The following is a 14,025-nucleotide window of genomic DNA, read 5'->3' as shown; positions in this document are numbered from 1 at the left end:
ACTTACTCCAATCACCTACTTTGCCTCTATAAATGAGGTTACAACTCCTCTTTTTTAATATAGTGTGATAAAGATTTCATGGTGTTTTCTACTGATATACAAGAATATGGACTACATAATATATTATGAGTCTCTTTCAAATGGGATTAATTGTTTGAATTTAGAATTTCGAAGTTAAATAGTGTTCTCTATATATACTATAAAAATCATGTTCCCACTGGAATTTTTGAAAGGTTGATTGGGTCACTCATTGCTAGAATGGATAAATTATTGCTAGAAGTAGTAACTCATGGATTTTGCCAGCTGTACTATGTATTAGTCTTCAGCTTTGTTCCTTAAAAATGCAAATGTTTAGTGCCTTTCATGATACTACAAGTAATCTGTGTAGATCAGCATAAATCTTGATGATACACAAAATTTCTGAATTAAATTTTGCCTAAAATTATAAGTAACTTTAAGTAGCAATTAAAGTGGATGAGAATAAAAAGAATTTTGGAAAATATCCAAGCATTATGTTACCAGGATTGTCATTACAAGTGAGAATACATTTTCAATGTTATTTTTATTAGAGTTTATAGTTTTACATAGTAGTTGAATTCATTCCCCCCAAATCTTACATGCATGGAATTATGGAATTCCAGTTGAGTCATTGATTCCCTCTTTTCCATCTGTCTACCCCTCCTCCTCCATTCTCCCCCTCCTATTCTCCTGGACCTCCTTTCACCTATTTATTTGGTTGATTCTTTTTACTTATACATAAGGGTGCAATTACCTGTGGTATATTTATATATGCATATAACATGAATTTTAAAGATTTCCTTCTTCATTGCCTTCCCTTTTTCATTATCTCTGTGCCTCTCAATCTTCTTTTTCTACACTAATGATCTTCTTTACATCTTTTGATATTCTGTTCTTCATTTCTTTTTCTTTAATTAACTCCAGCTTCCACATATGAAACATTTTACCTTTGAGTTTCTTATTTGACTTATTTCACTTAGCATGATATTCTTGGATACCAACTCATTTACCAACAAATGACATAATGTATTTTTATGGCTGAGTAATACTCCATTGTATGTATGTGCACCAGAATTTCTTAATCCTTTCATCCATTCACAAGTACTTGGGTTAATTTCATAATTTACCTGTTGTGAATTGTGCTACTGTAAACACATGTGACTGTATTAATATACAGTTACACGTAAAATTTTGTTTTACTAATTTGGGGAAAATACTGAGTCATGGGATAGCTGTTTCATGTTGTGGTTCCCTTCTTAGATTTTGGGGAATTTTCAAACTGTTTTCCAGGGTGGTTGTACTAGTATGTAGTCCCACCAACAGTGTAAATGTGTGCCTTACCCCCACATTCTTTTTTTTGACCAGGGAGAGAGAGAGAGAGAGAGAGAGAAAGAGAGAGAGAGAGAGAGAGAGAGAGAGAGAATATTAATATTTATTATTATTATTATTTTCGTTTTCAGCAGACACAACATCTTTGTATGTGGTCCTGAGGATCGAACCCGGGCCACACGCATGCCTGGCGAGCGCGCTACCGCTTGAGCCACATCCCCAGCCCCACATTCTTACCAGTATATATTACTGTTTGTGTTCTTGATAATTACCATTGTGGCTGGAGTAAGATAAAGTCTTAGTGTAGTTTTTATTTGCATTAACATAATTGCTAGAGATGTAGAAGACTTTTTTATATATAGTTGGGACATTTGTGTTTCTTTTGAGAAATTTCTGTTTAGTTCTTTTGCTCAGTTATTGACTGGGTGTTTTTTTTGTTGTTTGTTTGGAGTTTTTAAAAATATTTATATTTTAATTCTTATTGGACACAATACATTGATTTTATTTATTTTATGTGCTGCTGAGGATCAAACCCAGGGCCTCACATGTGCTAGGTGAGTGCTCTACCGCTGAGCCATAATCCCAGCTCTGTGTTAATTTTTTTTGAGTTGATTATTTCTCTTTGTTAATCCCCTCTCAGTGGATTAGTTGGAAAAATTTTCTCCAATTGCATAAAAATAATATATTTTTGTATTGAATTTTCTGACATGTAAGATAAATATCTTTCAACTTATAATAAGAGAAGACACAGGAACAGTTATGAAAAAGCAACATAGTTTACTCAGACTCTATCAATTTTAAGCAGAAATTCCTTCCATTGGAATCTGGGATTCTGATTTCATAAATAAAAAAGAATCAAGTGGACTTGTATAACATGGAGAAAACTTCCATGTTGCTGGAAAGCTCTCAGAAATATATTCCTGTAACTTCAATTGTTCACATGTGAATATCTCCAATAAAAAAATCAGTGTCAAGTAGGTGTTAAGCAATGGAAAAGCTATTTCTGTACTACTGGACATACAATGCACAGTTGTGTAAATTTTCTCTAGCAGTAAAACAAGGAATCTTTTCTATGAGGCTTGGTATTACTGGAAAAGTAGATGTTCTTCAGAATATGATTTATACACCCTACTAGTGAGTTGAGAATTTGGCTTGTTAGTGAAATATAATACTTATATCCTTTACTAATATGTATTAGGGAATGGGTCTATTGGGATATAAAATACAGTTTATGTCCTAACGATGCTCTTGGTTGAGGAGGATTCATGTTACATAACTCCAAGATGCCAGGATGAATGCTTGACAGCGGCAAAGATCCATGGAAACAGTAAATGTATGAAGCAGTTTTAGAAATGCTGGAGTTCATGTGGCCACTCTAGTCAGAGGAGAGGCATCTCAAAATGAAAGAGCAGCACGTATGGCAGCAGAATGGGAAGAGAAGAGAGTGGCTACTCTTAATTTACATTATTATTATATGCTTATGTTCATACAGTATTTTGTAAGGTTAACTTCAGTTGAAAAGTAGTAATCTTGTGAATAAACTATATTTGTTGTTTTTCAGAGTGGCCAAACACCACTTCTACTCGCCGTAAAGAAAAACAGAAAGATGATGGTAGAATTTTTTATTAAGAATAAAGCAAACATACATGAAGTTGATGATAAGGGAAGGTATAGTACCTTATATTTTTTAGAAAAAGGTTAATATTGTAGTAAAATCACTCAAGTTAAAAATATTAAATTAATGGGAATGACATAATCATTGGAATAGAGTGAAATTTATGAACGTAAACTAAAATTAAGGAGAAGAGCAATTATTCAAACTGAGCAACACAAATAAGAGTATGTAGTATGATTCACATGCCCTTATAATTATTGTCTGATAATTACTATTTGATTTTGTTGATCACATAATCTTGTGTTAGCTAGAGTTTTCATGTTAGTTTTGTAAAATATAGACTTTTAGTTTGTGCTTTTATTCAGTATTGAACTTTTTAAATTTTCTGCAATATTTCATCTTCTCCTGGAATAGTTTTCTTTTGCAAATGCTGTGTTGAGTATAGATAGACATTGAGAATTATTTTTTTCTTTATATGACTATTTTCTTTAAATTACTTAATTTGTAGAATATTGATTTCAGATTTTTCCTAAGTGACGTCTAATTAGTCTTAACAAGAACATTTATAATGAAAAAGAGTGTAACATATGCTTGAAATCTGGTTGCAAGATTATACATGTAGCATTGATTTCAATGCCTGGCAAATGCTTCTCAGAGTGAATGACTGAAGCAACAATTATTATTATTATTATCACCAGTGCTACTGTTAATATGTTATACCTGCAAATACCTTTTTACTCCTTGACCTTTGGCTGACTGTGAGTTACAATATATTACATCACTCTAAGAAAGAAATGGAGCTTTATTCATTGAAATCTTTGCCAACTCCAGATGAATGACCTCATCATAATTAATGTTCATTGAAGGATTTTAAGTTTGTAACTCTCCCCTTTTGGGACACGTGATTTATTTTTTTATGTGTTTATTTTCCTTTTAGACTTACAAATGATTTAGAAAGATAAAGATTTGATCTTCCAAGATGTATATGTCTGTTAGTGTATGTAAAGCTAGATGTCAAATTGGTAAAAAGTATTACAATGGCTTTTTAAATAAACTTATTAAAATACCTAAATTTGAAGTTATCTCTCCTATTTTAGAACAGCCCTCATGTTGGCTGTGGAACATAAATCAACACACATAGCTGAGCTGCTTCTTCAATGTGGTGTTAATGTGTCTGCTTCAGATAATTGTGGAGAGACTGCCTTGTCTTATGCCATTGCTAGTGGAAATACTGCGTAAGTATTTATATTACAATACTAATCAACATTAGATGTATATCCACAATAGTTACACCTGTTGCATCTTATATATGAGGTGAGATTTCATAGCATTACTATGTATGGAACCGTAGTGAGTTAGGACAGTTCATTAGTCAGAAACCCTTCAAAGTCTAGCCAAGAAGCAGTGATGATACTTTGATTGGGCAAAGAGAAGGATGGAGGGGTAATGGAGGCAAGAAAGATGGTGCAGTGAGATAGACATTATTACCTTGGTACAGGTATGACTGCATATATGATGCAATGGTACATCGTGTAAAATCAGAAATGAAAGTTGTTGCAGTTGTGTCCAATGAATCAAATTGCACTCTACTGTCATATATACATAATTAAAATGGATTAGTTATTTAAAAAAAATAAGTAGTGATGTGTGCATGAGTCACCTTCAAGGTTTGTTCTCTTCTCTCTCTTCCCCTCTCCTTTCTTTTTCTTCTCATGCATGCTGGGAAATTTTCCTACCGCTGAGATATACCACTAGCTAATATCTTAGGACTTTGTAAACCTTTATCCTTAGGGTTTCCAGCATTATCCAATTCATTTCAAGCATAACCCCTCCTCAAAGGGACAGATAGTATCACACCTATGATTTTATAATTTGCTATTTGAGTCTTGAAATTCCCTGTTTAGCTGAAGTTAGCTATTCTACCATCCCCCTTTAATTTATCAAGGACCTAATGATATCCTTGAAGTGCAAGGAAGATAATTCTGTAGTCAGATGGAGGGGAATAAATAGATTTTTAAATTGTTCCTTTATCTCTGTCAGTTCTGTTGCTGTGGTGTTTCTGCCAGACCTGGCCCTGTAGTCTGGTAGTGAAGAGCTTTTATTTCAAAATATCCTGACTGATCCAATCCCTGAGTCTTCATGGTAACCCACACTTAGACTCAACACTCTTTTTAGTTCTCATGCACTTATGCTTTTTATTCAACAGTTGTTTCCAAGCAGAAGCACACTGCTTTGACAGCTTGGCCTCTAGCTTTGGCCAACAAATACTAAGCACTCTGACCCTGTCCCCCCTTTTAGGAACCTTATGTGGAATCCCCATATTAGCCTTGCCCTTTCTGGTGCATTATCCTTTTAGGACTTTGTCTTTTCTGTCATAAAATTAAAATCATTCAAATCTATTAGAAAGCTTCAAGTAAAGCTTCAAGTAATCTCTGGAAGAGATCAGAGTTTTCTGTCATCTTGGCTAACAGATCTGTGCCCCAAATCCTTCCATCCCTTGAAGTAGATTTCCTTTGACTGCAGCGGGTTCCACATCACTGTTTTCCATGGTGAGTGCCAATTTAGATTGGCACTTCTAGTAGTTTTCCCAAGTAATGGAAATTTCCAAGCTGTTGGAATCGCTGCCTAAAGTTTTCAGCATTTATTAAGGTCTGCCTCAAAAGGAATAGATTAAGCAGATTCATTGAATCTAAGAGAGCTAAGCCCCATCATGACTCCTCAGTATCCATTGTGTTAAAGAAAATTCTGTGTTCCAAGTCAGTTGGAGATCAACATGGAAATGTAGCTACACTTATCTGCTGATTCTTTTCAACTAGGTAGAGAAGAAATAGTAGTAGTCCAAGTTTTTGGCATTTGTTAATTTCTTGCCTTTGTTGTTATTGATTAGTCTCACAGAAGGGGATGATTATATTCTCTAATTTAAGGAGATATTTATAAATAGTTATAAATTAATTGTTGATTTGCTTTGAGTTATAAAGCACAAAGAAGAGCCCAATTGATCATGAAAATTAGGACTCAAGCATTTTTTAAAATAATTTTAACTTTTGAATATTAGAACCTATGAAAAATGCACATTAGTTCTAGCTGAGATTGTAAGTAGTTAAGTATGCCATTATTTTACTATTTTGCTTAACATGTTTCAATATTATCTTAGTAAATCTCCATAACAACCTGGTGAACTAAAGTGATACAACCCTTATTTTTTAAAAGGCCTTAAGCCTAAGAGAAAGAAGTTGTGCAAGAACAAAAAATTATTTTTTACAGAGACAGGGCATTTTCTGAGTTCAAGCTACACTAGTTAATATATTTACCTGTCCTGTTCTCAATTAATGGTCATTTCATCTCTTTTCTTCTTTAACTTCAAGCTATGGGTGCAGTGACACATGCATTTACCCCAGCTACTTAAGAGCCTGAGGCAGGACAATTGCTTGAGCCCAGGTATTTAAGATCAGCCTGACCATCATCATGAAATACCATCTCACAAAACAGAAAAAAACAAACATTGTACAAATAATTTTCAAGTTAACAAAATGTTTATAGGGCATACAGATTAGGAGAGCATATGAAAAAGTTCTGATACTAGATCTAAAACATTATAAAGTATTGAATTATATTTGATCAGTGTTTTCATATGAGTGTTAAAATACCAATTTTATTACTTTTTTCAAATATAGAAACAGGAATTTAATTCTTCAATACATGAAAGCACAATCTAGAACATCAGTAAATTTCAATCCAGGTAAGACTTAAAAAAATGAGTTACTCTTGGTGTTCATGCCCTGTGTAAATAAGAGTAAGAATGTTTGATCACAAAAGAAGAGTGGGAAAAAAAATAAATGTTCAAATTCCATTCATATTTTTTATATCTTTCTTGCTCATATAGAATCCAGGATATCTTAATAATTAACTATAAGAAATTTATCATCTAAATGATATTGTCTGAAGAAATTTTACATTAATTTTGACCCTGAAATTTTATGTCTTTGCAGAAGTAAGAATATTTTTAAATTATATATTCTGTTTCGTATATGGTCACATGATAGCAGATTGGACTTGTTATAAAACCAGGTGTTCTTGTCAGTTGTTAATATCAGCTCCTATTGAGTGCCTACATTAGTGAATTTCACAGTGATATTTCTATACACACATATACAATACTTGAATCCTGACCACTTTCCTTACTTCCATTTTCCCCCTCTACTCCCTTTTTCATCCCCAGTTACCTTCCCTCTTCCTTAATGTTCCCTTCATCATTTTCTAGTCATTCTTATTTTCTTCCCAGATTCCACATGTTAGGGAGAGAATGTGATAATTGGGGTTTTGTTTCTGATTTTTTCACCTTAACATGATGACCACCCTTTCCATCCATTTTACAATTATTGTCTTTGTTTCTTTTTTAACATTTTTATTTGGGGTTTGAAATATACCATTTCCTGGGCCTTAAAATTTCTACTCAGAAATCTAATATTTTTCTGATATGTTTATAATTGCTTTGGCCCTTATTATAGATTTCAGTGTACCTTTGGTAATTTTATAGACTATGATTTGGAGAAGTTCTTTTCGGGCCATGTCCATTTGGTATTCTAAAATCTTATATCTGGATGTCCATAACTTTCACAAGATATAAGAAATAGTTTCTTTTATTCACTGAGAAAGCTTTCATTGCCTGTAGCCTGTACCTCTTTTCCATTATGTGTACCAGTGATTCATAAAAGTAGTCTATGAATTGTGTCTAGTGGTTTTGTAATTTTGATTGTTGTTGATATTGTCTGAATGTGATATTTCATCGTCAACTTCAAGCTCTGGTATTTTTTCTTTCACTTGATCTAGTCTATGGGTCTAACTTTAACTGGATATATTTATTTGAGGTATTGAGCTCTTTATTTTCAAGATTTCTAATTGATTCTTTTTCAGAATCTGTATTGAATTGTTTTTTCATGCCCTGCATTGTTTTCCTTAATCTACTCAGTTTTTCTTTGCTTCATCTTTGAAATAATTCACTATTTTAACATTTTTTTTTGAATTTTATTCTGGCATTTTTTTATATTGCATTATCTTTGGAAATAGTTTCTAGGGTAATTAACTATAAAACAGTCATACTACTTTGCTTTTTATCTTTCTTATATTTCTATATTGAAATTTGTACATCTTCAGGGATATATATCTTTTCCACATTTATTTGAGTGTCTGCTTAGGAAACTGTTTTCCCTGGATGATGTGTCTTATGCTATTGATTAAATGTGTGATATTGAATTATTTTCCAAATGGTGTCTCTGTTGTAGTTTCCTATGTCTTATCTGTGACTCCTGAATGGTGATAGCTTGCACTGTTAAGTAACAACTTTCTTTGTCAGTGTTGTGAGAGTGGAGTCATGTTAGTGAAATAGTGATATAGGCAGTAGAGTATCTGAAATGCATTTTCTGTGGTGGTTCCTCCATACTTGTCAATAATATGGTGTCTGCAAATATATGGGAGATACCTAGGCTGAGAACCTGCATAAATGAAGATCTCAAACTCGCATAATTCTGTAAGAGTTTCTTCATTTATTTCTAGTCTTGCTTTAGTGTGTCCAGACCACTGAATTTTAGCCATCTCTTTCCATTACTAAATGTGTGTGTTAGGTTAAAGCTTTTTATCACTGTTCTTATTTTTAATTTTTTTTCAGCACCATGTTTTATTTTATTTTTTTAGATATGTATGACAGTAGAGTGTATTTTTTACATACATGGGCTACATCTGATTCTATTTAGGATCAGAGAGAACTTTTGGCCTTTGGTTTTTTTGGTATTGGCTTATTTCACTAAGTATAATAGTCTCAAGTTCCATCCATTTACCAGCAAGTGCCATAAATTTCATTCTTCTTTATGGATAAGAAATACTCCATTGTGTATATGTACCCCATTTTCTCTAACCTTTCATCTGTTGAAGCTCACCTAGGTTGTTTCCTTAGCTTAACTATTGTGAATTGGGCTGCTGTAGACATTGATGTGGCTGTGTCACTGTAGTATATTGATTAAAGTTCCTTGGAGATATATATGCCCAACTCTCCATCATGTCAACTTAGGAACTGATTTCCTCAACAAGACTTCTAAATTGCAACAAATAAAATCAAGATTCAACTGGGGTGATAACTGGTTGAATGGTGTTTCCATTCCACATTCTCAGAGGAATCTCCATACTGTTTTCCAGAGTACTTGCACCAATTTGCAGTCTCACTAGCAAAGTATGAGTGTAACTTTTTTCTCACATTCTCTCCAGCATTTATTGTTACTTGTATTCTTAATAATTCCTATTTTGCCTGGATCAAGAATGGAATATCAATGTAGTGTTAATTTGCATTTTCTAATTTCTAGAGAAATTTAGCATTTTTGTGTTTTTTCTACTTTTTATTGATTTTATAATTTTTAAGTGCACAATAACAGTGGAATGCACTACAATCCTTATTACATATATAAAGCACAATTTTACCTCTGAATATAAAGTATGTTTATGTCAATTTATGCCATTTTACATGTACTTTTTTTGCACTACAATTCGTTTTTTATTTTTGTTTCAGTTAGTTACACATGACAGTACAATGACCTTGACATATCATACATTTGAACCACATGAGATACAATATCTCATTTTTCTGAGTATACAGGTTGTAGATTCACATTGATCATGCATTCACATATATACACCAATAATAATAATGTCTATTCCATTCTACTATCCTTCCTATCTTTCCAACCTCTCCTCTCCCCTCCCATCACTTCTCTCTTCTTAATCTAAGGTAGCACTATTCCTTTTTTTTCCTCACATCTTCATACATGTGGTTTGTATAACAATGAGGCTCTCCTTCCACCATCCGTGCAATTCCCTTTCTCCCTCCCTTTCCCTCCCACACCTCTTCCCTGTGTATAGGTAATCTTCTTCCAATGCTTTTTCTCTCTTCCCCATTTTGAGTCACCCCCCTTATATCAGAGAAGACATTTGGCATTTGTTTTTTGGGGACTGGCTAAATTCACTTAGCATAATATGCTCTAATGCCATCCTTTTCCCTACAAATGCCATGATCTTATTATTTTTTTAGTGTTGAGTAATATTCCATTGTGTATATATGCCACATATTTTTATCCATTCATCCATTGAAGGGCATCTAGGTTGGCTCTACAGTCTAGTTATTGTGAATTGTGCTACTATAATCATTGATGTGGCTTAGTCCCTGTAGTATGCTGTTTTTAGGTCTTTTGGGTATAGTCCTAGAAGAGGAAAAGCTGGGTCAAATGGTGGTTACATTCCCAGTTTTCCAAGGAATCTCCATACTGCTTTCCAAATTGGCTGCACCAATTTACAATCTCACCAGCAGTGCAATTCTGATCAAAATCCCAATGACATTCCTCACAGAAATAGATAAAGCAATTATGAAATTCATCTGGAAATATAAGAGACCCAGAATAGCAAAAGAAATTCTAAGCAGGAAGAGTGAAACAGATGGTATCACTATACCAGATCTTAAACTATACTACAGAGAAATAGTAACAAAAACAGCATGGTACTGGCATCAAAACAGGCTGGTGGACCAATGGTACAGGATAGAGGACACAGAGACTAACCCACAAAACTACAGCTATCTTATGTTAGACAAAGGTACTAAAAGCATGCACTGGAGAAAATATAGCATCCTCAACAAATGGTGTTGGGAAAACTGGAAATCCATATGCAACAAAATGAAATTGAATCCCTATCTCTCACCATGCACAAAAGTTAACTCAAAACGGATCAAGGGTCTAGGAATTAAACCAGAGACTCTGCATCTAATGGAGGAAAAAGTAGGCCCTAATCTTCCTCATGTGGAACTAGGCCCCAACTTCCTTAATAAGATGCCTCTAGCACAAGAGTTAAACCCAAGAATTAACAAATGGGATGAATTCAAACTAAAAAGTTTTTTCTCAGCAAGAGAAATAATATGTGAGATGAATACGGAGCCTACATCCTGGGAACAAATTTTTACCCTTCACACATCAGATAGAGCTCTAATCTCTAGGGTATACAAAGAACTCAAAAAGCTACACACACACACACACACACACACACACAAATAATCTAATCAACAAATGGGCCAAGGACCTGAACAGACACTTCTCAGAAGAGGATATACAATCAATCAACAAATATATTAAAAAATGCTCACCATCTCTAGCAATCAGAGAAAGGCAAATTAAAACTACCCTAAGATACTAGCTCACTTCAGTAAGAATGGCAGCCATGATGAAGACAAACAACAACAAATGCTGGTGAGGATGCGGGAAAAGGGTACCCTCATACACTGCTGGTTGGATATTGACCATTTTAAAAATATATTTGCTCACCAATTGTATTTCTTGTTCTGTGAACAATCAGTTTCAGATCCTTTGCACATTTATTGACATCCTATGACCACTAGAAGAGAATATTAACTATATTGGGTTGTGTGTGTGTGTGTTAAGTTTTTTGATTTTTTTTTTCATGGGGGCACGTAGTGGGGATTCAACTCAGTGGCATTCAACCACTGAGCCACATCCCCAGCTCTATGTTTTATTTTATGTTATTTTTATTATTTTTGTTGTAGATGGACACAATTTACTTATTTACTTGTTTATTATTTATTTATTTATTTTTATGTATTACTGAAGGTCAAACCCATGGTCTTACACCTGCAAGGCTAGTTCTCTAACACTGAGCCCCATACCCAGCTCTGTTTTGCATTTTATTTAGACATAGAGTTGCTCAGTGCCTCACCATTGCTGAAGCTGGATTTGAACTCTTGATCCTCCTCTTTCAGCCTCCTGTGCTGGTGTGTTTTGAATTCTTTATATATCCAGAAGACTAATGTTCTGAGGTGCAGGTGGTAAAGATTTTCTCCCATTTTGTAGGTTCTCTGTTCGTGTTCTTGATAATTTTCTTTCCTGTGAGAAAGCTTTTTGTTTCCTTCCCATTTATTGATTCTTGATTTTATTTGTTGCAGTTTAGAAGTCTTGTTGAGGAAGTCAGTTCCTAAGCCAAGATGATGGAAAGTTGGGCCTATATTTTCTTCTAGTGGGTACAGGATGTCTGGTTTAATGCCTAGTTCCTTGATGTACTTTGAGTTGAGTTTTGTGCAGGGATAGGGGTAGGGGTTCAATTTGATTCTGCCACATGCATATTTTCAGTTTTCTCAGTACCATTTGTTTAAGAGGCTGTCTTTTCTTTCAATGTATGTTGTTGGTGCCTTTGTCTAAATTAACAAGACAGTATGCATGTGATTTTTGTCTTTGTGATGTCTTTTCTGTTCCATTGGACATTTTGCCTGTTTTGGTGCCAATCCCATGCCATTTTTGTAGCACTATAGTATAATTTGAGGTCGGATCTTGTGATGTCTGCTGTCTTCTTCACTTTTTTTCACTAAGGATTGTTTTGAATATTCTGGGCTTCTTGTTTTTCCAAGTGAATTTTATGACTGCTTTTTCTATTTCTTTGTGAAATATCATTGACACTTTAATAGGAGTTGCATTAAAACTATAGCATTTTGGTAGTATGTCAACTCTGGTAACATTAATTCTGCCAATCCATGAACATTTGAAATATTCCATCTTCTACGGTCTTCTTCAATTTCTTTCTTTAGTGTTTGGTAATTTTCATAATAGAGGTCTTTCACTTCTTAGATTGTTTCCTGATTATTTTATTTTTTATATTGTTTTGAATCCATTGTGATTCATCAGCTGATGCATAATTTGTATACAGGATCATAATTGATTTATGAGTGTTAATTCTATATCCTGCTACTATGCTGAGTGTGGTTATGAGTTTTAAAAATTTTGTGGTGCAGTTTTGTGTCTTCTACATATAAAATATTGTTGTCAGCAAATAGGGATATTTTGAGCTCTTCTTTTCATATTCATATCTCTTTAATCTCTTTTTCCAAACGGCTCTGGTTAGAATTTCAATATTCATATGTTGAATAGAAGTGGTGAAAGAGGGTACCCTTGTCTTTTTTCTAGTTTTTAGAAAGAATGTTTCATTTTTTTCCATTTGGAATCATGTTAGTCTTGGGTTTTTTGGTATAGAGCTTTTAAAATGTTCAGTTACATTTGTATTATCCCTATTTTTTCTACCATTTTGAACATGAATGAATGCTGTATTCTGTCAAATGCTCTTTCTTCAACTATTGAGATAATTATGTTATGTTTTTTAAGTCTATTAATGAATCCTGTTTGATTTCCATAGGTTGAACCAACTTTGTGTCCCTGGGATGAACCCCACTTGATCATGGTGCACTATGTTTTTAATATGTTTTTGTATGTAGTTTTTTTCAGTATTTCATTAAGAGTTGATGCATGTATGTTCATCGGGGATATTTGTCCAAAGTTTTATTTCTTTGATGTATCTCTGTCTGGTTTTGGTATCAGGATTATTCTTCCTTCATAGAATGAGTTTGGAAGTGTTTCATCCTTTTCTATTTCATGGAATAATTTGAGGAGTATTGGTGTTAGTTCTTCTTTAAGGGTTTGATAGGAATTGCTGGAGAATTTATCTAGTTGTGGACTTTTCTTTATTGGTAGGTCAAAATATTGATTTATGAAAAATAAGTTGCTTCAATAATGCTAGAAATCTCTGGGTTCAGTGGTACAAACCGATAATCCCAGCAGCTTGGTAGGCCGAGACAGGAGAATTGTGAGTTCAAAACCAGCCTCAGCAATGGCTAGGTGCTAATCAACACAGTGAGACCCTTTCTCTCAATAAAATACAAAGCAGGGATGGGATGTGGCTCAGTTGTTGAATATCCCCAAGTTCAATCCCCAGTACCAAAAAAGAACTACAAATGTAAAAAAGAATTATGAATATGTATAAATGTCCATGAATCATTCAGGTAACAATTAAATAGGAAAGGGAAAATACATTTTAAAAAAAATCTCAGTGCTTTTGTGGTGCCAGTGATTGAACCAATAACATCATGAAATTGAGGCACATTCTCTGTGAGTGGGCTACATTTAAAGCTGTTGTCTTCCACTTTTAGTACGTTTTTACATCAGTATAGGTCATGAGGGTATATAGATTGCATG

General features: G+C 33.8%; 1 protein-coding gene across 2 annotated transcripts in view; it reads left to right on the top strand.

Annotated features, from left to right (window-relative positions):
• Positions 1-14,025, top strand: part of LOC308631479 (arf-GAP with SH3 domain, ANK repeat and PH domain-containing protein 1-like) — an 88,106-nt gene that overhangs the window by 18,155 nt on the left and 55,926 nt on the right. Inside the window, exons 8-10 of one of the 2 annotated variants that reach the window (XM_081262726.1) lie at positions 2,909-3,015; positions 4,060-4,197; positions 6,637-6,701. In XM_081262726.1, the coding sequence (XP_081118852.1) occupies positions 2,909-3,015; positions 4,060-4,197; positions 6,637-6,701 (310 nt within the window). Of the gene's footprint in view, positions 1-2,908; positions 3,016-4,059; positions 4,198-6,636; positions 6,702-14,025 lie in introns of those variants that run through there. The other variant, XM_081262725.1, reaches the window with a different exon arrangement.

Source organism: Spermophilus citellus (genome assembly GCF_964194105.1).
Source record: "Spermophilus citellus genome assembly, chromosome: 12".
Taxonomy (NCBI): Eukaryota; Metazoa; Chordata; class Mammalia; order Rodentia; family Sciuridae; genus Spermophilus; species Spermophilus citellus.
This window is presented reverse-complemented; position numbering and strand designations above follow the sequence as displayed.